This window comes from Notechis scutatus, chromosome 1, assembly GCF_049901735.1.
Source record: "Notechis scutatus isolate UNSWTSFEM ecotype Mainland chromosome 1, rNotScu1.2, whole genome shotgun sequence".
Lineage (NCBI taxonomy): Eukaryota > Metazoa > Chordata > Lepidosauria > Squamata > Elapidae > Notechis > Notechis scutatus.
Window position 1 is genome coordinate 138,668,971 of NC_142009.1, and position 25,221 is coordinate 138,694,191.

The window sequence follows — 25,221 nt, forward strand, 5'->3', positions numbered from 1 at the left end:
TTGCATGTTTGTATCCTGCTTTTATTATTTCTTCAAGTAGCTCAAAGTGACGAATGTATATACAACAGATCTTCTTCCTATTGTCCCTACAACAATAAATCCTGTGAGGTGAGCTGGGCTGAGAGTGAATGACTGGCCCAAGATCACCCACCTGACTTTCATGGCTAAATCAGGACTAGAACTCCCAGTCTCTTGCTTTCTAGCCTGGTGCCTTGACCACTAGACCAAACTTCAACTCATACATTTGGTCTTGTCGAGCCATTGCTCCCTTTCAAGTTTCAAGTTACAGCATATGTTAGTACAATTTCAGGAAACAAATATCTGCTACATATACTAAAAGTCTGATTCCTGTAAACTTTAACTGGGCAAAATGGTGTACCATAGGGAAATATTTTGAACTAAGATACTCAAATAAGCTAAATTATAGAAATATCCAAAATCCAGGATTCATGATTCCCATGGAATTGAAATTTGGCATTTTTTTTCCAAAACATTTTATGATATAAACATTACCATAAAACAATTTAAGACATAATACAAAATGTCATGAAACTGGGCTGATGTTTCCTGGGCTGATGTTTTCAGAGCAGATACATCTCTGAGTGTATCTCAAATTTCAGGCAGAATATTAAAGTCATTGCTCATAGCCTTGAGGAATTTGGTGTGGAAATACCTCTGAAACAATGACCTAGTGGGACATGATTTTTATCTAGTAATAGTAAAAGATGGTTAAGCTATGTTGAATTATATTTTAAAAATATGGAATCTATTATTCTATACATTTTTGGTAAATAAATGATTTATATTCCCAGTGTAGGCATGTATCTCAATTGTACATAAGTACATACGGTTAATTACACACAGTTGCAACCTCTTTAGACAGAATGAGGACATCATAATGGGGCTGAATCCCTGCACATTTCATTTTAATTATTACAGAGCATTAAAGCTTTTGTGGTTTGGCCCTATTTTTGTTGCGAATCTCCTGCTCCTAGAATTGTATGAACGTTGTTTTGTGGTCTTACACATTTCTCTATAATGCCATATTATTATATTATTGTGTTTTTCTAATTTAATATAGAATAATATGTTTGATTTTATTGGAGGTAAATATATGGATTAAAATCCCCTTTGTATTCAGATGCATTGAATCACAATTCCTCTTACCCTAGAATGAGTGTGATAGCAATTTAAATCCAAGTGGACAACCTGTGACCCATGGGGTCATTCTTTTCACATATAATATAGGCTGGTGCCATTTTCCATCCCCTCATGATCCTCAGAACTGTCCCAATGAAGCCTCCTCTTCCTCCTCCTCAGTTGACTCGCTAGTCAATGAACTGCCTGCCACTTTGCTAGAGGGAGAAGGAACAAAAGGCAGCTGCAGAGCATGAGGAAAACTGTACCCCACTCTGCATTCCAGTATGTCCCCAAGAGGGCCTATTCCCTGCAGGGAGAAAGAGGGTTCACCCATCAACCACAAGCGCCCTCCAGCCAACCCTGTCTTGCCAGCAGGCATCTGAGTCACTCCTTTGTCCATCCCTCACTGATTACTATGAAGAGATTTTGTTGTGGTTCGCCGGCAGCCGGTGCAGACAGCAGCGGAGTCAGACAGTGAAGAAGAAAGGGAACCAGTCAGGGAGTCTGGAGAGGACTTGGACAAGGGTCCTGCATCCGATGTAGGGATGGGGCCAGGACCATCTGCGAGTGGAGTGCTGCATTCGGAGCCTTTGGAGTCTGGCAGCAGCAAAGCAGAGAACCCTGGGAAGCCTGTTCCCAGTGCGCATGTATGCAGAGCTGCTAAAGCAGAAGGGGCTGAAGCAGAAGGGGTGACTCGGGAGTAAGGCTGGGAGATGATTGCCCCTCCCATAAGGGATAAAAGTCAGACCTCAATGACAAATGCTTTGCAGGAAGCAAAGCAGTTCAATTAGATTCTGAGTCCTCCTTGAAGCTCTGTGTACTCTGGTCAGTTTTTCCTGATATTTCGGGTGGGTTCTGTTATAATTACTTTGGAGACTTCTGTTTCTGGCAGCATTCCCCAGCACTGATAAGCATGGGCTTATCTTGGGGAACTGTTTATTAGTTCTGGCTAGAAATAAAAGTAATTCCCAGCGTTGCATTAAAATTGGTTTTGTTTTTCAAACAAGTTTGTGTTTCAGTACGTTTGATGAAGCCTGGGTCAGAACAGATTTCAAATTTCAGCCTCAATTCCAAAGTAGAGAATGGTCTCAGAGAAAGGTTTGAAAGAGAACGGTCACATTCCACCACCACCACCACCCAATCCCCCATCTTTCTTTCTACCACACAACCTTCAAGTTTCTGGGAAGTATAGTTTCAAGGTGTGGAAATTTTCCCTGCGTGGCATGGGATTGGAGTATCTGAAAAGCCATCTCTCCCCAGTGGGACTAACCCACCCCACTCGCGCCATTGGAAGAGGCCTGCTATGCATGCCATCTACAAAGGAATTCCAGCAAGTGGGTTCAAAGAAGGGGGCCTTTGTGATGTGATCCCATCCCTGTGGAATACTCTTATTACCAGGTAATTGCTCCCACCCTTCAGGAACATTAACATTTGGCTGGTTAACCTGGGGCCCTGAAGGGGGTGCTCGCCGCTGGAGGTGGCTGGTGGGGTAAGAAGGCCTTGTTTCCATACCACCCGTCTCTTAAATTCTGATTTCAATATAATTTTAAAATCTTAATCTGTGTAGTTAAATATTTTAATATCTGTAGTTAAATAAATATTTTAATATTTTAATTATTTTTCTACTGGTTTTATAACTTGTAAGCTTCCCAGAGTCACCTTATAGGGGAGATGGGCAGCATAAAACAATAATAAATTTAAAAGAATATTCATTCCCATTGGAGTCATGGTCCCAGCATTCTGCAAATTAGCCCATTTGAGTTGCCTTCATTTAATAATTGTTGCCCTATACCTTCCAATGCTGCCCAATTGAAGGTGATAAACAGACAACTGAGTTCTAATAGCATCTAGTTCAGGGGTGCCAAACTCAAGGCCTGCAGGCCCGATCTGGCCCGTGGGGTGCTTAGATCTGGCCCACAGGGCTGGCCTGGAAACAGTGAAGGACTGGCCTGGGCTACCTTTGCCAGTGAAAATGGAGCTGGGAGAGGGGGGGCATGTGCGGCCCCATGCACCCCATTTTTGGCCGCAATGGCCTCTTGCAGCCCTTTGCCAGTGAAAAAAGAGCTCAGGGGGACCGTGCACAGAGGGCTGCAGGAGGCCATCATGGCTGAAAATGGGGCATGGGGGGGGCATGTGTGTATCCCCAGACTCCATTTTTGCTAGCAGAGGCACCACAGACTGTTTTCACTGGCAGAAGGCTGCAGGAGGCTGTCAAGGCCGAAAATGAGGCACGGGAGGGCCACATGCCAGCTGATTGACTTTGGGCAGGTTACTCTCTGTCAATTCAACTACCTCATTGGGTTGTTGTTGTGGGGAAAATAGGAGGAGGGAAGGACATTAAATATTTGTTGCCTTGCTTATAAAAATAATAAAGACTGGATATCAGTAAAAATACTCATAAAAGTAAATGAAAAAATAAAATAAAAAAACTGAAGTACAGATAGTGCTTGACTTACATCCTTTGTCTGGTGACTGAAGTTATAAAGGCACCGAAAAAAGTGACTTATGGCCATTTTTCACACTTACGACCCTTACTGTGATCATCCTTATGATCACATCAAAAGTTGGATCTTTGACTCATATTTATGACGGATGCAGTGTCCTGGGATCATATGATCACTTTTTGCACCCTTTAGACGAACAAAGTCAAAGGGGAAGCCAAATTCACTTACTAATGTGGCAAGAAAAGTTGTAGAATGGGGTACAATTCACTTAACACCTGTCTTGTTTAGCAACAGAAAAATTTGCACTCAACTGTTGTTGTAAGTCAAGAGTTACCTGTATAACTTTAGATCTACTCTGGGACTACTCTGTCTGCAATAGCCAAATGACTACTAAATAATAAAAAAAAAGCTACTAGGCTATTCTTAACTCTACTGGTTGACCAGATATATGGTCCTGCCAAAGCTACTTCTATGAGTTAAAGTTTGGTTTCATCGTTCTCTTTTTTTCAATGTTGTCCCTTCCTTGCAAGCTGATGCTTGGTTTTTCATTTCATGAATCCATACGCACAGCAGATACTACTAAGTAGCCCATGCCATGACACTGAACAGAAGCAACACAGAGAACTCTTTCACAAGAAGAGTTCTCCACTCCTCTACTCGTTACAGAATACCTTATACCATCAGACTTGAAATTCTAGATCTAGACAACCTTCAGTCCAATCTAAGTAAAGTGCATAAAATTATATATTGCAATGTCCTACCTGTCAATGAATACTTCAGCTTCAACCATAACAATACAAGAGCACACAATAGATACAAATTCAAGGTAAACCGCACCAAACTTGATTGCAGGAAATACGACTTCAGCAACAGAGTGGTCAATGTCTGGAATACTCTACCTGTGGTTTCTTCCCCAAACCCCAAAAACGTTAACCTTAGACTTTCTACTATTGACCTCACTCCTTTCCTAAGAGGTCTGTAGGGGGGCGTGCATAAGCGCACCAATGTGCCTACTGTCCCTGTCCTATTGTTTCTTTTTTATTTTTCTTATATGTATCCATTTCCTGTATTCAAAACTATGTTTATACTTATACCTATTATCTTGTAAGAGATTGACAAAATAAAATAAAAAAATAAAAATAAATAAAACAGTAGTAACTTCTGCATTTCTGTCCAGGGAAATACACAGCACGGAACAACTGAGTTGACTTAGTGTGGATCACTTTCTGCCTCTTTCTCGCAGATAAGAAGAAAACGGGGAAGCAGAAACTTCCATTATTTATAAGAGAGTAGCAAATCCACTAAATAATCTAGGACCCAATATACGGCCTCTTCCTAATCAGCGTAGCTGGCTGGAGAATTCTGGGAGTTGAAGTCCACAAGTCTTAAAGTTGCCAAGTTTGGAGACCTCTGAGCTAGAACATAGAAATATGAATTCCTACTTTTCGTCTTCTTAAACTTGGGAGCGTTCTAAAACCTGCAGAATTCAGTCCCAATCCTGTTCTGGTGAACCTGAGCACAACAGCCATAAAAATGGCAATATTCAGAATAGTCTTTCTGAAGACTCTTGGCTCTAAAGCAGAAGCTCTTGCCCCCCCACCGCCTCAACCTTTTGGGCACTAGGGCCCGTTTCTGTGGAGAGCGGTTTGTTTTTTTACCCCCCCAGGACAGGTACCTGGGAGCAGGGCTTGTTTCACACTGTGCCTGCATCCCCGCGCATGCGCGGATGGGGCTTTACTGGTTTGCGTGGCCCGAGGGTTGGGGACACCTGTTCTAAAGCAAAAAAATGAAAAAGAGAGAGAAATGAGCTCCGCTGGGCAAATGTATTACAGTCTTGGCAGTACAAAGCAGCTCTCTTGGACTTCATGCCCTCCAGAACTGCTGGATAAGTTCCAATTTCACAGCACGGGGATAATGGGACGACGAAGTTGAAACATACGGAGGGTGCCAAGTTAAGGAAATAGAGTGGAATAGATTTCAAGAACTGTGGGGAAAGCTGGTTGGAATCTATTGTACAATCTGATTCCTTTGGCAACCTGAACATTTCTAAGTGATATTAGTATTTTTTTAATCTTCTGGTTGAAAACAAATACTGAGGCATAAGTTGGGGGTGTCCACATATTCCTATCCCTCAAACCAAACTAAGTGCCTTAAAGCATTTTTTTTACAGGTGCCGCATGATGGGAAAGACCACTGCCTCCCCTATGTACCCTAACCCAAAACCATTTACAAAGTTGGGCACTATGGTCCCCAAACACCTTTGTGGGCATCAGGTTGGAGAAAAGCCTTTCTCAGCCCTACCTGCAGATGGCTGGGGAAGACTTTAACCCTTTCTACATTAAACCCCCATCTTCTCTCACTGAGCTATGGTGGGAGTTCCCAATGGTCATTCTTTAGTTACAGCGTTCTCCCAAAGGTGCTTTTTCAGGAGGCACGTGGACTTTCTTGTTTTTTTCTTTGAAGACCTTTCACTTCTCATCCAAGAAGCTTCTTCAGCTCTGACAGGATAGTGGGGAGCTGAAGATGTTTCTTGGGTGAGAAGCAAAACGTCTCCCCCCACCCCACCCCCCAAAAAAACCCGTCCAGTTGCTTCCTGAAAAAGCACCTTTGGAACAACCATGACTTGGATGACTGAAAATCTCTAGAGACTTTTAGCCCAGGATTCGTTTTTCTGTTGTTCCCAATCCGGCCCTTTTATTGCAGCAGATAATGATTGCATATATTTATTTCTCATCTCTCCCGTTATTTTATTTCTTTGAATACTGGAGTCGGGGGGCGGGGGAAGCGGGACGACATATAACACAAACAAGTCACCCTGTACCATTTTATAGCAGCTTTCCCCAACCAACCTGCTTACACGCGTTGGACTTCAACTCCCATCATTCCCGGTCCGCAAAGTTGTTAGCCGCGCTGTGCGGAGGAGCGATCCCTTTCCCGTCGCATTGCAAAAAAACACTGCCCGGCGGGGAAAGGGAGTTCTCACCTGCACTCCCGGAGCTGCTCACAGGCGCTTCCCCGCAGGGACGACGGAGTGGAGGGGGGGGGCGCGGACGGGACGCCACCCGAAAACGGCGGGAGGGAAGGAGGAGGCCCCGCGTTCCTCAAGCCCTGCCCTTTTCCCTGCTTCGCGCTCCTCCCCCCCACCTTCCACCTTCACTGCTGCACCGGGACATCTTTCAAAGCTTCGGGTCGCCCGCGTTGTTTAGGCTCTCCGCTGCGGCCGCCCACAAAGCCCCCTGTTCTGCTCGATCCCGTTGCGCTCTGCAGGTATTTGCAACCTTCCTTTCCCCAGCGCCGGCCCGGAGAGGTGTGCGCTCGGTCTCTTCTTCCAGCCCTCCGATCTCTCGCTGCTGCCCATCCGCAAAGCAACCCGCAAAGCAGAAGTTACGGGCCACTGCTTCGCTTTTTTTTTCCCGCTCCCCACTTCGCTTCCTTCTCCCCCCGCCCTCCTCCTCATTCCCTTCAATCGTCCCGGGGCAAAGGAAACTTTACTCCGTGCGCTGCAGCGTCGGCGCCCTTCCTCGCGGCTTCTGGTGCTTCCAAGTTTTCCCGCCACCGGCGAGTGCTAAAAGAACCCGGGTGTGATTTCTCTTTTCTCGGTTGGGACGCCTTTCATAAAACGGAATCTCTATCGATGAAGGAAAGGAAAGCAGCGTCCGGGTTTATACTAGCTAGAAAATCGGAGCCCGGCCGGGACGGAGCGTCTGGGACTGGGATCTGAAATCTCCCCTCCGATGGCCTGGATTTGGTTGGGACGTCGCCCCTTTGCGTTGCAAGTGTGCGCTGGTTTACTAAGAGGAGGCGCGGGCTGCAGGGTAGCCTGCTCTTATCTAAACTCGTCGGTTCCCAAGGCAGAATTTTAGAGCTAAGTTATTCGTGTTTTGAGGTAGGATTAAAAGGCGGCGCCGGAGGGGAGGAGTGTCAGTTTGAGATGGACATTTTTCTTAAAAAACAGGTGTCGTATAGGCACGGTAGAATGGGGATGAGGAAAATTGTGTGTGTTTGTGGTGTATGGTGTGCGTGTGTGAAGGGAGAGGCAATCTAAGAAACAGAAAATGCTTTGAACAATGGTGATCCGGTTCCTTGCAAGATATTTACCTTCTAACTTGAAACTGCTCTAGCCACAAACGTCTGTGGAATTGGACTGTTCCTATTTTCTGACTGTGCTTTGTGAAGAGAAATGTTTAGGATTCCCAGCAAGGGTATTGTGCTTCCTTCTGCTACGGTATTATAGCTCCTGAAAGGCTTCTTATTTCCAAGGGAAGAAAATCACGCTGCAGAGATCTACTGTATTTTTCCAAAATATATTTTTAATGGGCGTTTAGATGGATTTCCTTTAAAGCATTGTTTACAACTGCAACCATGCACTGGTTCCTTAGGCAGTTGGCTGTAACAGTATTGGAACCCTAAAAGCAGAATATCCTTTTCAAATCAAGAGTTTGTTTGCTTTTTAGAACATCTTACTTGCATTTTAAAAGTGTGTTTGCAAGGGTTTAATGCTTTTTTTAATAGTTCTTCCCAGAAGATGGAAGGAGAGTTGATCAGCAATAAACATGTCATTGATCAAAGTCTTATGCAAAGAGAAGTATGGGAACAAATTTTCCCAAGCAAAGGAGAAAGCAGGCAGAAAATTCAGATGCATTAATTATGGACTATGGAATGAGCTTGCTGTACGGTACAATTTATATTTCTGTAATGTGACCCATCAGTGAGAAGTATCTGTTTCTGCAAACATTGACTCTTGTTCTGCCTCGTTGTGCTGAATCTTAGTCCAGTTTGTCAGCAAAAGTGGAAAGTCATTAGTTACAAGAGTACAGAAATATATTTCAATGCATTTCAGCAAGAGAAGGAACAAGGGGGAAGAAGGGCTGGATTGATGACTGCTGTGGATTTATACCTGTGTCTCTGTGGTGGAATCGGGTGGCTTATGTTTTTATTACTTTAGATGTTTTATATGGCCATTTAAAAATATAATTAAACCGCAACTTATTTGCTTTGTTGGTAGAAGCAAGTGTGGTAGAACTTGAGGGGATTTCTAAGGGCCATATGCCTTGTTACAGTAGTAGTATATTGTTAGGCCTTGTTAGTTCTTAAAAAGAGCAATTATGATGTGCATTCATTCATGAGGAATCTGAAGCAATAGTGTAACCAAGGACATTATCAAAGGGCATTTTATGGGAAAAGAACATAGGAGGAACAAATAAAATTTGTTCTCATCATACCGTGGTCCCAATCTGGGCTCTTGTCCATTCCTACACTCTGGCTTCTTTTGGATAAGAAAGAACAAGCTGGATGCTCCCCCTCTATCTTCCTTTACAGATGTTGAATTATAGTTTTACCCAGCATCAGTGACTGGTTTGGGTCTCTTAGAAATTCCAAAAATGACCAGCAGTGATTTTGGTGAATTTTTTCACATGCGCCTAAAGTTTTAGTGGATGACATGAAGTCTTTATCCTTGTTGCAGAAATTGTCCTGGAATATTGACTTTGCAGGTAACTGCTTAAGAAGGCCTATTGCTGGCTGTCTTGCTGAACTGGCTTTCTGACCAGTGATGACAGGCTGAGAAATTTTTGCAAGCTCATCTGCAGAGTTATGCAACCTGCCAACTTCTGGGCCGAGGATCCAGAAACGACCAAACTTTGCAATGAGCCATTCCTTTCTACCTTTGTAAAAAAATGGAAGTGGATTGTTTACATTTGGCTACAGAATGCCTTTTTCTATGTACATCGAACCAGGATTCTGTTGTACTCCCCCCACACACACACACAAATCCCGGAACAAATTTAAGAGTCTTTATTTACTGCGAAGGAATTCAGTAATTCCAGTTGTATACCTTCAGGTTTACTTCTAGACCACTGCATGTACATTTAAGATTCAGGATCCAATCACACATAGCTTAAGTCTAATAGCAAAACCGATGAGTTTAAAGAGAGTAGATGTGTTGTTTATATGTATTTAAGAGGAAGTCTTGTTATTTAAATGTGTAAATATACCTTATGGAAGTGAAAACATTCTCACTTATATTGCAATTGAAATTAAGAAACTTGTACTGTACTTCACTTCAGAAAATAAATGTTTAATTGGCTCTTCCAAAGTATGAAGAATTAAGTGTGTTCTTAGAGTCTAGGGAGTACAGCTGATAATGGCCCCAAAACAAGTGCCAAGCTTGAGTTGCATAATCTCACTGTATGTAGAAACAGTGAGAAGCCAAGAATAATCTCAGCCCCTTCTGATTGTGGTACTTAGGTTTGTTTCATGCACATGTTTGGATACACACACTGAACTTTAAATATATACTAATTATTAAAAAAAGAAACATACATTGAACTTGCACCACAAGGTGTAAGTGATTTAACAACAACTAGAAAATGTGTATGATGCTGGGCTGGAATTATTTCCTGAAATGAAAAGTAATATAATGTAATATAATATAATGTACAGTATATCATACTGTATATATAACTCTGGTGATTAAGCTTCATTCAGTTCCACAGATTACTTAGTAATAATGATGCATTCCTTACAAACTTTGTAAAGAAAAAGAAAATCAACAATAGTGATCTGGGGTCAAGAATAAGTTTTACTGAAAGCAAAAAAGGGCAAAGGCAAAAAGAGCAGTGAATGAAGGAGCTGGCAGAAATGTTTAAAGAATTCCTTTCCGACTTTTTATTTCTTACTGCACTTTTCATTGTATAAGAATTTGAAATTGGTAGTAATAACAAGAATGCTCATGGACTATAAAACCAGGGCTTCTCTTATAAATAGGTGACCTTTAGAAAAGATGGGAACATCTGCTTTGAATAATTCTTTAGGGACAAAAAGTAAAGAGGGTAGGTCAATTTTTGCCCTGCCTTGACCCCCTGTTACATCAGGAAACATTCCCACAATTACAGTTCAAAACAAGCGATCATAGTCTGGTTGAGGAAGATGGGGGAACTGAATGAATAACAGGCATTTGGCCCTCTGGGTAAATCCTAATTATTTAATACACTTTCCCAGAGCAGTGAAAAGTCTTAATGGCCAAATCAATGTCACCTGGGAAGTGTAATCATGTGAAAGCTTTTGGCTCCAATTCAGCTTTTGCTGAATCACTTTGCTCAAAGAGTGTCTCGCTGCAGCGATCTGGAGGATTAGCTGGGTGACTGATGATATACAGTAATGGCTTTGCAAGTCCTCACAAATACTCCAAAGTGAAAGCGGGGCTGGATTAGACAAGTTACCTTTTCTCTGACAAAAGCCTTCCCTTTACCCTCTTCCTCCAGTCCATAATGTGTGGGTCCCACTGACTCAGAAAGGCTGAATGAAGCTGCCTGTAAAACACCACCCATCATCCAATATCAAATCAATGAGTAGCAAGACTAGAAAGGACTATTACCAAAGCTACATATATTTTCAATTACTCTTCAGGCTTCTTCCTAGATGGGTTTGTTTTTGCTATATGTTTTTTCAGCAATTTTAAACAGTCTGTGCCAAACTGCAGCTGCAAGAATGCATTCTCCGGCCCGGTGGGATTGAACCTGTGCAAATGATCTCCTTATTGTATTGCTTGTAAATATGATCTACAAAATGGAAATTTCTTAAGCAATTCAATGTTCTCTCTTTGACTTTGTAAGGCAGGGCAATAAAACAGGCTGAAATAAATGTAAAATGTTTTTTTTTCTTCCTTTCTGAAAGGAAAAACAATGATGTTCACATTTGAAAAGAAAACATTTTGCACAATTTGCTCACTGGGCTGCATAAACTGTTATCCTTAGGTAAGAATAAGAAACATTTCTAACTTGGAGAAAAAATACATTGAGACCTAGAGATCACTTTACTCAAGGTTTCATTATGGCTCCGTGACACTTGTTCAACCTCCAACTCGTGAGACAATTTCCCAAACCATCTTCCTTTTGTTTTATTTTTTCCTCTAAAGCTGAGTTTATGATGGTTCTTTGTGATTACACTTCATAAATTCTAGTTAAAGTAGGATTCTTCCAACTGTATGTTAGCTCTCACTTGTAGGAATTACAAAGTCTGGCCTTCTGGAAGTTTCAGACTTTGGTTGACTGAGAGGAATAAGGATGGGGCCTACCAAAATTTCTGCAAGGCAAAGATGGTAACCAATCAACTAAATAGTAGAGCAATGCTGATAAAGAAAATTACAGGAAAAACAAATAACATATCTTCTGGATCACAGCCAATAGGAAAAATTCTAGCTTCAACCTGAAGTCCAGAATTGGAACAAAAGATGGCGGTTAAAAGAGGGAATAGGTATTTGCAAAATGTTCTGTGTGTAGAACTGCTCATGTCGAAACTGGGCAATCGAGTATGAAGTACACTTGGTTTATACATGGATTCAGAACACATGCATCTGGTTCATGGGCAAACCTGGTGTAGGGATATTCTGATGTGGAAACAATAGGGTGAAAACCTGCTTGGCAAATGAGGGGCAGAGAGGTTGGGTGGCGTTAGGGTAGCTTGTAGGATTGTGGGGATAAGGGCAGAGAAAGGTTTGGGGAAGGTAAGGAGGGTGCCACATGGGTTAAGCAAGTATATTATAATCCTTTTATTCTAATTTCCAAGTCATTAGAACCTTCTAAGTTATTAAAGTCTTCCAGAACCTCCCGAAGAATGCTAATTCAACTATTTCATGAATCATTTAGGCCAGGGTTGTCAAACTCACATCATTAACACAGCGTTACTGACGTATTGGGACTTTTTTCCCCTTCGCTAAACCAGGCGTGGGCGTGGCCAGCACGTGACGCATCCAGTCCGTGGGCCAGAAGTTGACAGCCCTGGTTTAGGCCATTTAAATTTGAATGGTCCATTTAGTACTTTTGCTGAAGATGGCTATCTTAGAGTTAGTGTCAGGTGCAAGCAACCAGAACCACTCTTCAGTAATCTCAAATAGAAGGTTTATTGTTAGTTACATATGTTACAGGAACCTTACCAACTCACTAATTCCTTTGGAAATGTTCAGATAAGTCTTCAGGGATTCTGGGGGGAGATAAGACCTGTGCCACGTTCTGCAATGCAAGGTACAGTATCTAAGCTCGGTACCTTTTAACATCTCCCTCTAATCTAGCTGGATTAGATTTTACCACAGTTGGTGATGGAATATCCTCCATAACTGAGAGTTCCTTTAATGATGTTAGATGTATATCTTTAAAAAAAAAATATTGCTCAGAAATCAGCTAGTTTTTTCTTATATATTTGTGTGTAGTATTTTGCTACTTGGAGACTCTTCCTTTGCCACCAGTATAGATGTGAAACAACTGCAGGTTTCCGTGGGTGAAATTGCTGGTTAGGTGATACTATAATATTTTAAAAATGTCTTTTGACTTCAAGTTGTTATTACAGTACAGTTATAGTTTAGATGAATGTTGGAGGCCTCTGGTGGAAACAACAGTTAGCAACCTGCCTCTTTTGTATTAGAAAGCCCACTAGAAGTCTGGTATGGAATTTTTTTACCATGTCTGAAATGCTAACCACAAGCAAACATGATTTTCAAAAGCCGTTTGCTTTGGAGAAGGCAGATTAAGTCCAAGAGGTTCAATGAGCTAAATTTCTCTATCCAAAAGATTGAATAGAAATAGAAATACTTGTAATGGAATTGACTTTGTGTATTAAATTGATGCCTATCAATGTATTGGAAATTTGTTAGAATTCACTTAATAGTTAGTATTTTTATTTCCATGGACGTATTTGGGGAAGGAGATGCATTGTTATTCATGACTGGGAATCATTCTTGAGAAAGAGTTGTAACTATTAAACATTAGATTCATATTGAATGATGGAGAGAGGTTAATGGGGACTTTATATGAAAAATTAAAGACTAGTCATATTTTATTTAAAATATTTGGGTGGCTACTCATTTTGAAACACAACTCTGGGTAGCTCACAATTAAAACCTCAAACTGTAAAAAAATAAAGCCACAAAACACCATAAAATATTTGGTGATATTTTGTTCCTCATTAGTTGTTTATTAAAAGTTCCATAATCATAATTTTATACTTTTTTATTAAAAAGGAGAGAAAGTAGTTATTCTTAGTCTGGCTACATCTTTGTTGGCACAGTACCTGTGCAAGCTACTTGATCATGTTCTACACAGTTGAATGATAGGATTAGGCATTCATGCTGGATGGCGTTTCAAGCCAAATGCAATGGAAAGGCTTTTGGCAGAATTTATTGCCGTATACATTCAAGAACGTGGCTGAGAGTAGGTGCAAAACTGATTTTGGGACAAGTAGTTCTAGTTACTTAATCTTTTCTTTTATTTAATGGTCCTAGCTTGCACTTTTCTGAAATGCCTGATCTGTAACTTGCAGACCTCCCAACCTGTCAAAGAACATTTGATCATAGTGGCTGTCTTCAAGGCAACGGATGGAAAGGAGTCTACCATTACAATCTTCTAATTAGATGCACTATGTTTCATTCAAGTGATATAAACTGTCAGGATTTATCTTTATTAAATCAGAGTGCCTAAAGCTGTGTTGATTATCTTGGCCCAAATAAAGCCAGGCTGTAGTTGAAGCAATACATATGTTTTAGGTAAATGAGCTTCATTCAAAGAATCTTAGTGAATATTTGTTTATGGTATATTCTCATATTCCCTTTTTAAACTGACCAATTCATGTCTTGCAAATTCTCATATTTTGTGGAATCAGCGTTGTACTGTTGGAGGTTGAACAAAATGAAGCTAATGATCCATATATAAATACAGTGAACTATCTTAAACAAGCTATTCCCACTATGTTTTTCTTGTACTGCTTAGCAGTCCATTAACCTTAATTAACTCCTTTTTAAAAAAAGTACTTTTTTTGGTATACCAAAGTCAGTACAATATGATGTTAATTTTTTTTGTGGGAGCAGCCCATTCCGGGTGCTCACTAATCTCTTTATAGTATAGATAGTCCTTGGCATATGACAGAGTTGCAGCTTGAATCTCGGTCATTCAATGAGTATTCATTAAGTGAGACATCTATGTGTCCTTTTCAGGATTTTATTTTTAACATCAAAATAGAACACTTTGGATCATTTTGGGAATGGCATAAGGCATGTCTAGAGGATTATTTATTTAGTATATGGCATATCTTATATGGACTAGCAATATATATTAACATTTCATCTAGAGGAGTAGAACACAATGAAATATGAATGTTAAAAAGATCTATGTTCAAATACCAAGGTCTAGGCCATCTAACCATTGAAGCGAAGCATAGTTTATATTTAAAAAATCAGATACTGGGCTGATATATGCCCTCAGCTTATAACCGGTCATGATGTGATCTACAGTTTGACGTGGCATGCTGCAGTCACACTAAGGGGAGGATACCATGCCCCATTTATACAGAGACCAGAGATGCTATGTTAGGTGCGAATTTTGTTCAGGATTATCCATTGCTGATGTGGTAGTTCAAAGCCTGGCACTTTTTTTGTGGGGTCAGTTATGTTACCTTTATTGTTTCAGAGGATACTGTTTTTGACATGTCAATGTTCTTTATCACTCCAACATACAGACACAAAACAATAATAATTAGATTCCCCCCCTTATTACTTTTATAAGGAACTCAAGATGGCAAATATATATGATATTCCTTTAAGTCAAAAGAAGGCAAATTTCACTGAATGGCAAGACCGTTTTCCTAACGGTAACACCATTTGGAACGGAAAGTCAGTTACTCAGAGAAATAGTGCTTGCTGGACATGACCAAGGAGACCTTAAATTGTCATACATCACAAATACTTTAATCTGAATGACTGCATTGAGCAGAAAATTGGATTTAATAACCTCAGTGGCCCCTGCCAACACTCAGAATTTATGATGACTATCAAAGTCTGTATTTTTGTAGCATCAACTGCTATTGGTATTTTATTTGTTTATCATTATGTCATAATAAATTAGAATTACAGAATAATAAAATTAAGAACAAGCTGCTACTGAAATTGAACTCCCATCATTGTTAAAGTTTAGAAAGGAACTTAAAAAACATATTTACCCAGAATTTTTAATGTTCCTCTTTTACTTTAAAGTTTGTGTATCGTTTAAGTTTTTAATGTTATTGTCATGGATGTTTTTAGTGATTGAAAGGCTTCCAAAGCCAATGAGAGATTGGACAGAATATAAAATTTCTAAACAACACTTAATTGCAGTGATTATCCTGATATTTTGAAGGTACCTAAGTCAGATCTAGATGTAGCTATAGAAAATGTGACTCCTATAAAAGCCAATAGTATGAATGTATATATGTGGGGGATGTGTATGTGTATACACACACAAACACCACAGGAGTAGCTTTCAGTTACTTGGTGCTTTGTGCCTAGCCATATGATCTTTATAATCCTTGCTGTTCGTTAAAAATAATGACCTCAAATAATTGACATCAAAATTTTAAGCTGGGAGGTTTTTTATTAAAATATAACAATATACAAAATTTACCTGTAAATGAATAAAATAATTTTAAATTTTATAACTTAATGGGTTTTCTAGTCCTAAGGTGGGAATTAGGATTCTTGAAACATTGGTGAGAGTTATGCTGTGTAGTGAAAGAACATATGGAAGTCTGAGACAGCTAGTAAAACCACAGATTGCATGAGGAAACCCAGAAGTAGAGGCAAACACTTCTGACTTGCTCCGTTTTGACCACAAAACCTCAACCATCAAATCACGGCTTCCAGAGGATCTGTATTGCAGATATATAGAAGTGAGAACCTGTGGTTGAACTTGGATATAGGGATTATTTGGGTTATTGCTGTACTGGTTTCCCTACTGTGATGTGACATTCCTGCCTGATTTGGTGCTGGCTCTTGAGATTGATAATATTAAGTAATTTCAACTTGCCCTTATGTGGGAATTGAGTTTTGGGAGCAGCTCCATAGTTCATGGCCCCAATGGCAACCATGGATCAATTCAGAGGTCATGAAAACCTCTAACATAAATCTTTTGTAACCACATTTTGTATATCTCTTTTTTCTTATCAACATTGTTTTCATCACCACTTGTCTTAAAAGCTATGTGGGTAATAAAATAATCATGACCTGTTTTTGTTTTTTTCCCTGTCCTCAGGTATCTTTGGATGTTTTTGAATGTGCAGAATTTGGCAGCTTGAAAGTCATTCCAGTTCTGGTTTGGTTGCAGCCCCTGAATGCTTGTAGATACAATCTGCTACAGTAAGAAATGCTTCTAGAACTGGTAAATGCTGTAAGAAGAGACTTTTTATCTTTCCTGGTAAGTAGCAAAATAAGAAATGTCAGAAAATGAAGAGAGAGAGGGAAAAAAAGACAATCAGTTATTTCCCAACCGAATTAAAATGCCAATATTAAGTACCGTCCTAAATAATGTGCCTTTGCTTGTTTTATAGATATTAAACTGGACATGATCACATAACCAGTTTAATATCAAAAACAAATAATAGGAGAGATAAATAGAGGCTAAAAACAAGCCTTTGCAGATTATAAAATCTTATCTATTATTTATACAGCCCCACACAAGTCACTGACGATGTTACCTAATTGGATAATGAAACATCTGCAAGCAAACAACCAAGCTCAGAGAGCACCGAGGACTCCACAGTTCAACCCTGAGCTATATATATATTCTCTTTTTTGGGACCCAAATGCTAAGCATGTTCACGCGGGACAAACCAGTTCTATGTGCAGGAGGCAGTCCTGAAGATACCCAAGAGCCAAGCCTTCTAGCTTTTACCTTTTGGCTTCTCCCTGAAATCCTACGTGAAACTAATCCAGTGCTCACAACACAAGCATTAGTTGGTTCTCAACCACCACCATGTGGGTATCTGCACTGGGCAGCAATAGCAGTTTCCAGGTGGATTTCCAAAGAACCTCACATTGAACATGTTGCAGGAGTCCGTTCTAGTTGTGGTGAGTGTGAGTTGTCAAGGCCTCTTGCTTCAAATATCCTGGCCATGGCATCCACCTGTCAATCAAGCAATCACTGGGAGTCTTCCAAGTTGCACATCCGCACTTTCAAATAAAATGAGATTTGTCCAGAGTTAGAACTGGAACAGATCAGGAACCAAAATCCATTCTGGACTTCTCCCTAGTGAGAAAAGGAAAAATAAGTTTGCCTGGGAAAACAACTTTTAAATTATCTGAAAGATTAATATTAATTCAAATGATAAAACTGTGAGAGCAGTAAAATTACTGATTTGTATTTTTAGATAGCTGGGTTGATGGAAAAGGTAAGAGAGTGTAAGGCATTCTTTGTTGTATACAAACTTGCTATTTCTGATCTAATTAACTGTCTTTTAAGTAATTTAACAGCACTTCATTGAAAACATTTAGTACTGCAAGATCCAATATGGGTTGGTCATCAGAACCAGAAATGTAGTCTTTCGAGCTTTCAGACTCATGCTAGAGGGCATCCTGAGGGAACTTCTCTCTACCAGAATATGTTGGGCTCCAGCATGAGTCCAGAAGCTCGGATGACAAAACCACTGGTTCCAATGACTGACTTAGATTGGAACTTACAACATTATTTGCCTTCATTCATGACATTTAGTATTGTTCATAATTTTCGTCCTTCCTTTCTAAATAGTTGCAATGAACACCAAACTAGATTGGATCACCTACCTGTGTTTTGTGTTGCCTTTTTAGGTGCAGTGTAATATTATGTGCCTTGCAAGCAGAGCTCACAGTGATCAAAATGGTGTATGGTGAATTCTTCCACAGACCAGGACAAGATGAGGAGCTTGTCAATTTGAATGTTGGTGGTTTTAAACAGTCCATTGGTCAAAGTACATTGCTCAAATTTCCTCATACAAGGCTTGGGAAGCTACTCAGGTGCCATTCAGAAGAGGCTATTCTGGAACTTTGCGATGATTACAGTGTGGCAGACAAGGAATATTACTTTGATAGGAACCCTTCTTTGTTCAGATATGTGCTGAATTTTTATTACACAGGTAAACTCCATGTTATGGAAGAACTTTGTGTCTTCTCCTTTTGCCAGGAAATAGAGTACTGGGGGATCAACGAGCTCTTCATTGATACTTGTTGTAGTGGTTGGTACCAAGATAGAAAAGAAGAATGTCCTGATAAAGAATGGGATCAAAGAAGCCCAGGTGGAAGTCTAGATTCTTCTACTTTTGATGATGAGTCTTCCATATTTGAGAAGGAGCTTGAGAAGTTTGATAAACAGTGGTTTGGAGAGTTGCGCAAGAATATATGGATCAGAATGGAGAACCCTGCATCTTGTTTATCAGCCAAACTGATTGCTGTATCTTCCTTAAGTGTGGTCCTAGCATCTATTGTGACTATGTGCATTCACAGCATGCCAGAGTTCCAGAAGGTGGGTGTCAATGACAAAGAGGTTGAAAACCCAATCCTGGATGTTGTGGAACTCATATGCATCATCTGGTTCACCTCTGAGCTTATGATCAGATTAGCTGCTGCTCCAAGTCAGAAGAAGTTTTGGAAGAACCCACTGAATATCATTGACTTTGTATCGATTGTTCCATTTTATGCCACTTTGGCTGTCGACACCAAAGACGAAGAAAGCGAAGACATCGAAAACATGGGGAAGGTGGTTCAAATTCTACGCTTAATGAGGATATTCCGAATATTGAAACTAGCACGGCATTCTGTTGGATTGCGGTCTTTGGGGGCAACTTTAAGGCACAGCTATCATGAAGTTGGACTTCTGCTTTTGTTCTTGGCTGTTGGGATTTCTATTTTTTCTGTTCTGGTCTACTCAGTGGAAAAAGATCATGACAGTTCAGAGCTGAGTAATATCCCTATTTGCTGGTGGTGGGCCACAATCAGCATGACTACCGTTGGCTATGGGGATACCTTCCCAGTTACCCTTGGAGGAAAGATCATTGGCACAAGCTGCATTATCTGTGGAATATTGGTGGTAGCTCTTCCTATTACTATCATTTTCAACAAGTTTTCAAAATACTATCAGAAGCAGAAGGATATCGATACAGATCAGTGCAATAATACTCCCAAGGAAAAGACAAATGACCTCCCTTATTTTAACATTAGGGATATTTATGCAAAAAAGATGCACTCCTTTATTTCTAGCCTTTCTTCAGTAGGAATTGTAGCCAACGATCAAGATTCAACAGATGCTTCCAGTATTCAAGATCTTGATGATGTTTATAACGCAACATCTTTGCAGAATGGTACAGGAAAATGAATTGAATCTCTCTTTCTTTACGGTTTCTTTCTAATATCAGCACAGCTTTTATAAAGACCACTTGATTCTCAGGGTATTTAACTCTCTGCCATATAGGGGCATTCTTTGCTGTGAAGTCGCACATTCTTTACTGTTTAGATGAGGCTTAAGGCTAGACAGATTGTGGTTTAGCTTTTAACATGACATAGGAAAAAGGCGTTGGGTGTTTGTTTCTGGACAAAGTATGGTTTGGATTGAGGTCTCCAGAGAAAGGGAGAATTGTGTGCAAGTAGAAAGTGTGCCCCAGTGAGGTGGAATTCTAAAATGCAGATATTCTTGGAAATGTATACAAGTGCAGATGAAAACCTGTTAATGTGGGTTACAGATGCTCTTAACGTCAATCATGGGTGCCTGCTAGCACAGAAACTCCTGTTCCATAGAGAGGCTTAATTTCTCAGCCATACTTTTGTTAGTCCCAAAGGTGCTTTTTCAAGAGGCAACTGGACTTTCTGGTTTTTCTTTGAAGATGTTTTGCTTCTCATCCAAGAACCTTCCATCAGAGCTGAAGAAGCTTCTTGGATGAGAAGCGAAATGTCTTCAAAGAAAAACCAGAAAATCCAGTTTCCTCTTGAAAAAGCACATTTGGGACAACCATGACCTGGATGATTGAAAATCTCCATAGACATACCTTTGTTAGGTTTCCTTAAACTTACAAAAGCCTCAGGTGTTAATCAGCAACCCAACCGAAGGGATAAGTTTAATCTCTGCTTCCCATTTATAAAATGCAATGTATAGCTTCATATTTATCTTGCGACATATGGACATCAAACTTGCATGCCTGACCAGAAGGGATTAACACATTATATCTCCTAGGTAGCCCCTTGGGCTTCTATTATGCTGCTTGAATCTGCTTTCTGAATCTTGTGAATCAGATTGTGGTAACTATGGGAGTATCAGGTTGTCAGTTCACTGACTTTGAAATTTTTACATAAGATAGCTATAAGGATCCTAAAAGCCATAGTTTGTTTACCAACCTGTACAATCCAAATCAATGCCTCTTGGTTACTGAGAGTAAATCACATAGTGTCCTTTGAATCAGCAGAGCAGAACTATATAACAGGAAGTGAATTTCAGGACTCTCACTGACCCACTTTAAAACCTCACCTTTCCATCCTTTCACATGACTCTGTTCTTCCATGGCTATTTCTGCTTTGGCTACTGGGGAGAATAGAATAATACTTGGCAACCAAGAGGTTTGGCTTTGTTTGCACTCCTGGAAGAGCTTCCATAAAGTCAGTATTTACATTTCTGCACAATAATGACCAATTCCATTGTTGGTCTGAGTTCTGAGCCTCCTTCCTACTTCCTCCTAGTAATGGAGCTGCTGCTGTTGTCACTACCGTAAATCGCAACACAGCCCATAAAGGCAAAGTTGCTGGTCAGGTTCTAGGTATCCTGCTGTTGACCAGGTATCGCAAGTTGCCAGCTGTGGCTCCAGGACCAGAAAAGAATGGAATGGTGGCAGCAGTATTTGCAGTACAATAGTGCCAATTACATGGGTAGTGGAGAGGCAGTTCATCTAGACAGCCTTATTGAGGGTTCCAGTGCCTAGCCCTATAGAATTGCTGCCCAATCTGACCTTCTTAAGTGATAAGAAGAACCTGGGGAGAGGACAGGAGGCTGTAGTAGTTTTGAGGCTGACCTCCTTTTCTTCTTTATCGATCAAGCCCCAGTGATGTCTTTTTTGCTACTCTGGATCCAGGACTACTTGAGGGAATTCATTCCTGTACAATAAAATGTGATTCTTTCCCCCCCAGTTAGATTGGTTTCTGATTTTGAAAAGCACAATGCCCTCTCTTTCCTTAGTGTGGTAGACTTTGTCAAATGGCTGAATAAAAAACCTGGATGTCAAGTTGTGCCTTTGCGTTGTTGGGAGAGTTGTGGCTTCTCGCCTGTGTACTTCTTTGGTTTTTGGTAATGATGACGGTATCCAGGATGATCCAGGAAGAAGCTAGTTCCATTTTTCTACACTGATAACATAGAAGGCATTCATTAGGAGCTGCTATAAATGGTACAGCCTTCATTGTTTATGGCATTGTCGTTCTGATAGATTGATGTCAGCCAACCATTGCTTGAAATCTTGGGGAATCCTTATAAGATGTCAGATTATCAGATGACCTCATACATAGAGAGCAAAAGCTTTTAAAGCCAGGGAACCTATTGCAATACACTCCCTGAAACAGAATGTCCTACATTTGTGGCAGCCAGAGTGTGTGACCAGCTCCCTGTCAGGGTTCCAAGTAACACCCAAAAAATTTTAAACCACCAAAATCCATTTGCAAATTACTAACCTGTCATTCCCAGCAATTTAGCAAAATCATCTGTGGAATATTAGTGATAGTTCTTCCTATCACTATCATTTTCAACAAGTTTTCTTCTGGTCATCTTGTATCTCAGCCTGCCTGTGTTTGAGAAGGCCAGTAAGTGTTAAAGAGAAGAAACATTATTTATCATTTTAATAGAAAGTACCAACTAGAAAACTTCAAGGTATTGTTATTCTAGCTGTAAGTTTTCCTGCTCCAGTATTTGCAAAAATCACCCCAACTCACAAAACTAAAACTAAAACAAAAAACCAATAATAACAACTCTACTGTTGAAGTGCAAGAAATACATATGCGTTTTCTTACAAAGTCACCAGACTTAAAGGAAACTACTTTGTAGAAGTTAGAGGGATAATATGATTACTTCTCTATGCTGCAAAATAGTCTTTCCCAATCTCATTGGTCCTGTATTCTTGAATTCTAAATTAATAAAGTTAATACACATTGGCTACGGGATATGGGGTCAAAAGTTAACATAGCATAGCAGCACCTTTTGCCAGCTGTGGGTATGCAAAAATGACAAAGGGGTAATACATCACTTTCTCCAGCTGCATGTTAATAAAAATAAAAACAACAATCTTCCCTTGGCCTTGTAGAAACGGAAATGAAGAAAGTCCCGCCTTTCCATATTTTTTTCATGAATGAGTGGGGTTCCCTTACTAATATTGTCCCTTATCATTTTGCTGCAAGCCTTTCCTTCTTCCTAGATTACAATGTTGAACAGCCGGGGTCAGTCAAGATTAAATTTCAACTCAACCACAAAGTTTCCTTGATAACATTGGACCAGTAAAGATCTCGCAGTCATATCTACTTGCAACTTGTGATGTGGGGGCGGGAGGGGATAACCTTTAATCTTTCTAAGTGAAAAGACAAATAATTCATACATATTGGCTCCACCGGCTCATGACATCACAGTGTTACTAAGTATATCTCCAAGGCCTCCAGGCAGAGCACGGAAAAATTAACCGTCTGGATTTGAAAGGGGGGAGGGAATCCTCTACCAAATTTCATGCCTATTCTATCAGGAAACTCAAAAGAGTTTTTGGCTGAGCTGACTGATCTCCCAGCATATCTGCAGGGCAGCAGGTTGAGAATAATTGATTCAGGTTCTTGCCTTTATTCATATTTGAAATGTTTCCTTCAGTGAATCCCATATTGTCTCATCCGCACGCTAAATGTATAACTCTGCATAATTGCATTGGCTATATTGGATCACTGACCTCTTTTAATTCAAATTACCTGAGCAATTAATATTCATGATATAGTCCACTTCTTAAAATGGTAATTTCTACAAGTTCTGCTGTTTTTGAAGAGTCATCTATGTTCTGTCTAGTCAGGTTATGCTGGATTCAGTGATACACATACATTATTAATCATTAAAGGTGTCAAATCTTTAGCTGAATTCTGGAAGCTTTTCACCACTAGGCACAACACTTTTAACATGTCATAATTTTTAGGAAGTATAATTCCCTAAAAACATTTCCCCTTTTTTCAACGGTCTCCTCCATTAATTTTACATGAATTTATCCACAAATTCAAATCCTCTTGCATCATGTGGGGTTGGCCATTTTGTGTAGCTGCTTGCAGGTTGCTCATTCTTAGGTTAGGAGAAGGATGATTTTGAGGCAGGATGAACAAGACTTCTGGTAGCAGCAGTTAATTGTCTAAGCCAGAGGTCTCCAAACTTGGCCACTTTAAGACTTGTGGACTTCAATTCCCAGAATTCCCCAGCCAGCGGAGCCAAGTCTGGGGACCCCTGGTCTAAGCCCTGAGTCTGGGGTGTTCAACCTTGGCAACTTTAAGACTTGTGGACTTCAACTCCCAGAATTCTGGCTGGGAAATTCTGGGAGTTAAAGTCCACATGTCTTAAAATTGCTAAGGTTGGACACCCCTGCTGTGGGTCTTTCAAACAAACGCAGGAAGAGCACATATATAGCTTAGAGACAAAGCTCTCTTTTCTATAGTGAGTTGTTTAAAAGAGTTTTCAGTTAAAAGAGTAAGTATTACCGTATTCAGCCATTAATAATAGAAGCAAGATTGAGAACTGGGATAGATGACTTTTGAGACCCTTTCCAAATTATGGCTTTTTGTGTTTTAGATCAGGGGTCTCCAACCTTGGCCACTTTAAGACTTGTGGACTTAAAGAGTTGAAGTCCGCAAGTCTTAAAGTGACCAAGGTTGGAGCCCCCTGCTTTAGATTGTAATAATCTGCTGCTGCAGGGACCTTTCCTGCTATTTTAGATACAAGCCTTGCTTGTGAAATGCAGATGAAATACAGGGTTCATTATATACATTTATTTTGTGGATGTAACTTTTAAGGTTGTTTCGTACAGTATGAACAGATGGAAGTTGTAAATGGTTCACTGGGAATGATTCAGTTTTTGAAAGCAGTGTGTCGCTTCCTAGATGAAAGGAGGTTTGCTTTTTCTTCACTCAGTCTGAAAATGCAAAAATGCCCTTTTGGTTTCCTTGGTTGTTGTTTTTTTTAAGCGAGTTTGGGAAATTTGATTGAGAAAGGCGATGCAATAACTCCAGCTTCCTGAATGCAGCAATTCATTGGGTGTTTATTCCCACCACTCCTCCATAAATCTGTGCTTTCTGCAGCAGATGTTGAAAAAGATTGAAATCTGTTAGAAATCTGGAGAAAGCTCTTTTGTTTTTTTTTTTTAAAACAAGTTTTATTAAAAGTTTCAACAACAAACAAATCATTACATATTGAATCTTTCCCTGTTTTTCTACAATAATTTCCCCAATATTCTCATAAAACACAAACAAACACAAACAAACATAAAAAAATCTTTTAGTAAAGTACCTTGGCCCCAGTTACCTCTCTTTGCATGGGCTAAAATAATAACACATATCACTCTTCACATTTCTATCTTATTTAATCCATCTTAATTAAATCATTAAATTGTATCTTTTGCCCATTCATTTATCCTCTATCTCTTCTTATAATAAAAGAAAAAATTTCTCCTGAAATCACTAATCAGAGTATGATGCCTTTCTATCCTCCCCTAAGTTAGTAAAATTAACATTCAACATAACAAATACCCAATTTGGTTCTGCTTGGTACATTCTATCCACCAAAAATGTTTAAATACATTGTATCCTCCTTTCCTTCGATATTTTATTACATTT

At 39.9% G+C, this 25,221-nt stretch overlaps 1 protein-coding gene across 3 annotated transcripts in view; it reads left to right on the forward strand.

The window, feature by feature from the left end:
• The first annotated feature begins 6,701 nt into the window (after positions 1 to 6,701).
• KCNS3 (potassium voltage-gated channel modifier subfamily S member 3) overlaps positions 6,702 to 25,221 on the forward strand; it is a 44,696-nt gene continuing 26,176 nt past the window's right edge. Inside the window, exons 1-3 of one of the 3 annotated variants that reach the window (XM_087947067.1) lie at positions 6,702 to 6,851; positions 16,634 to 16,795; positions 18,184 to 21,612. In XM_087947067.1, coding sequence (XP_087803193.1) covers positions 18,233 to 19,723 — 1,491 coding nt within the window. In that variant the 5' untranslated portion in view covers positions 6,702 to 6,851; positions 16,634 to 16,795; positions 18,184 to 18,232 and the 3' untranslated portion in view covers positions 19,724 to 21,612. Of the gene's footprint in view, positions 6,852 to 16,633; positions 16,796 to 18,183; positions 21,613 to 25,221 lie in introns of those variants that run through there. The other 2 variants (XM_026675581.2, XM_087947062.1) reach the window with 2 other exon arrangements.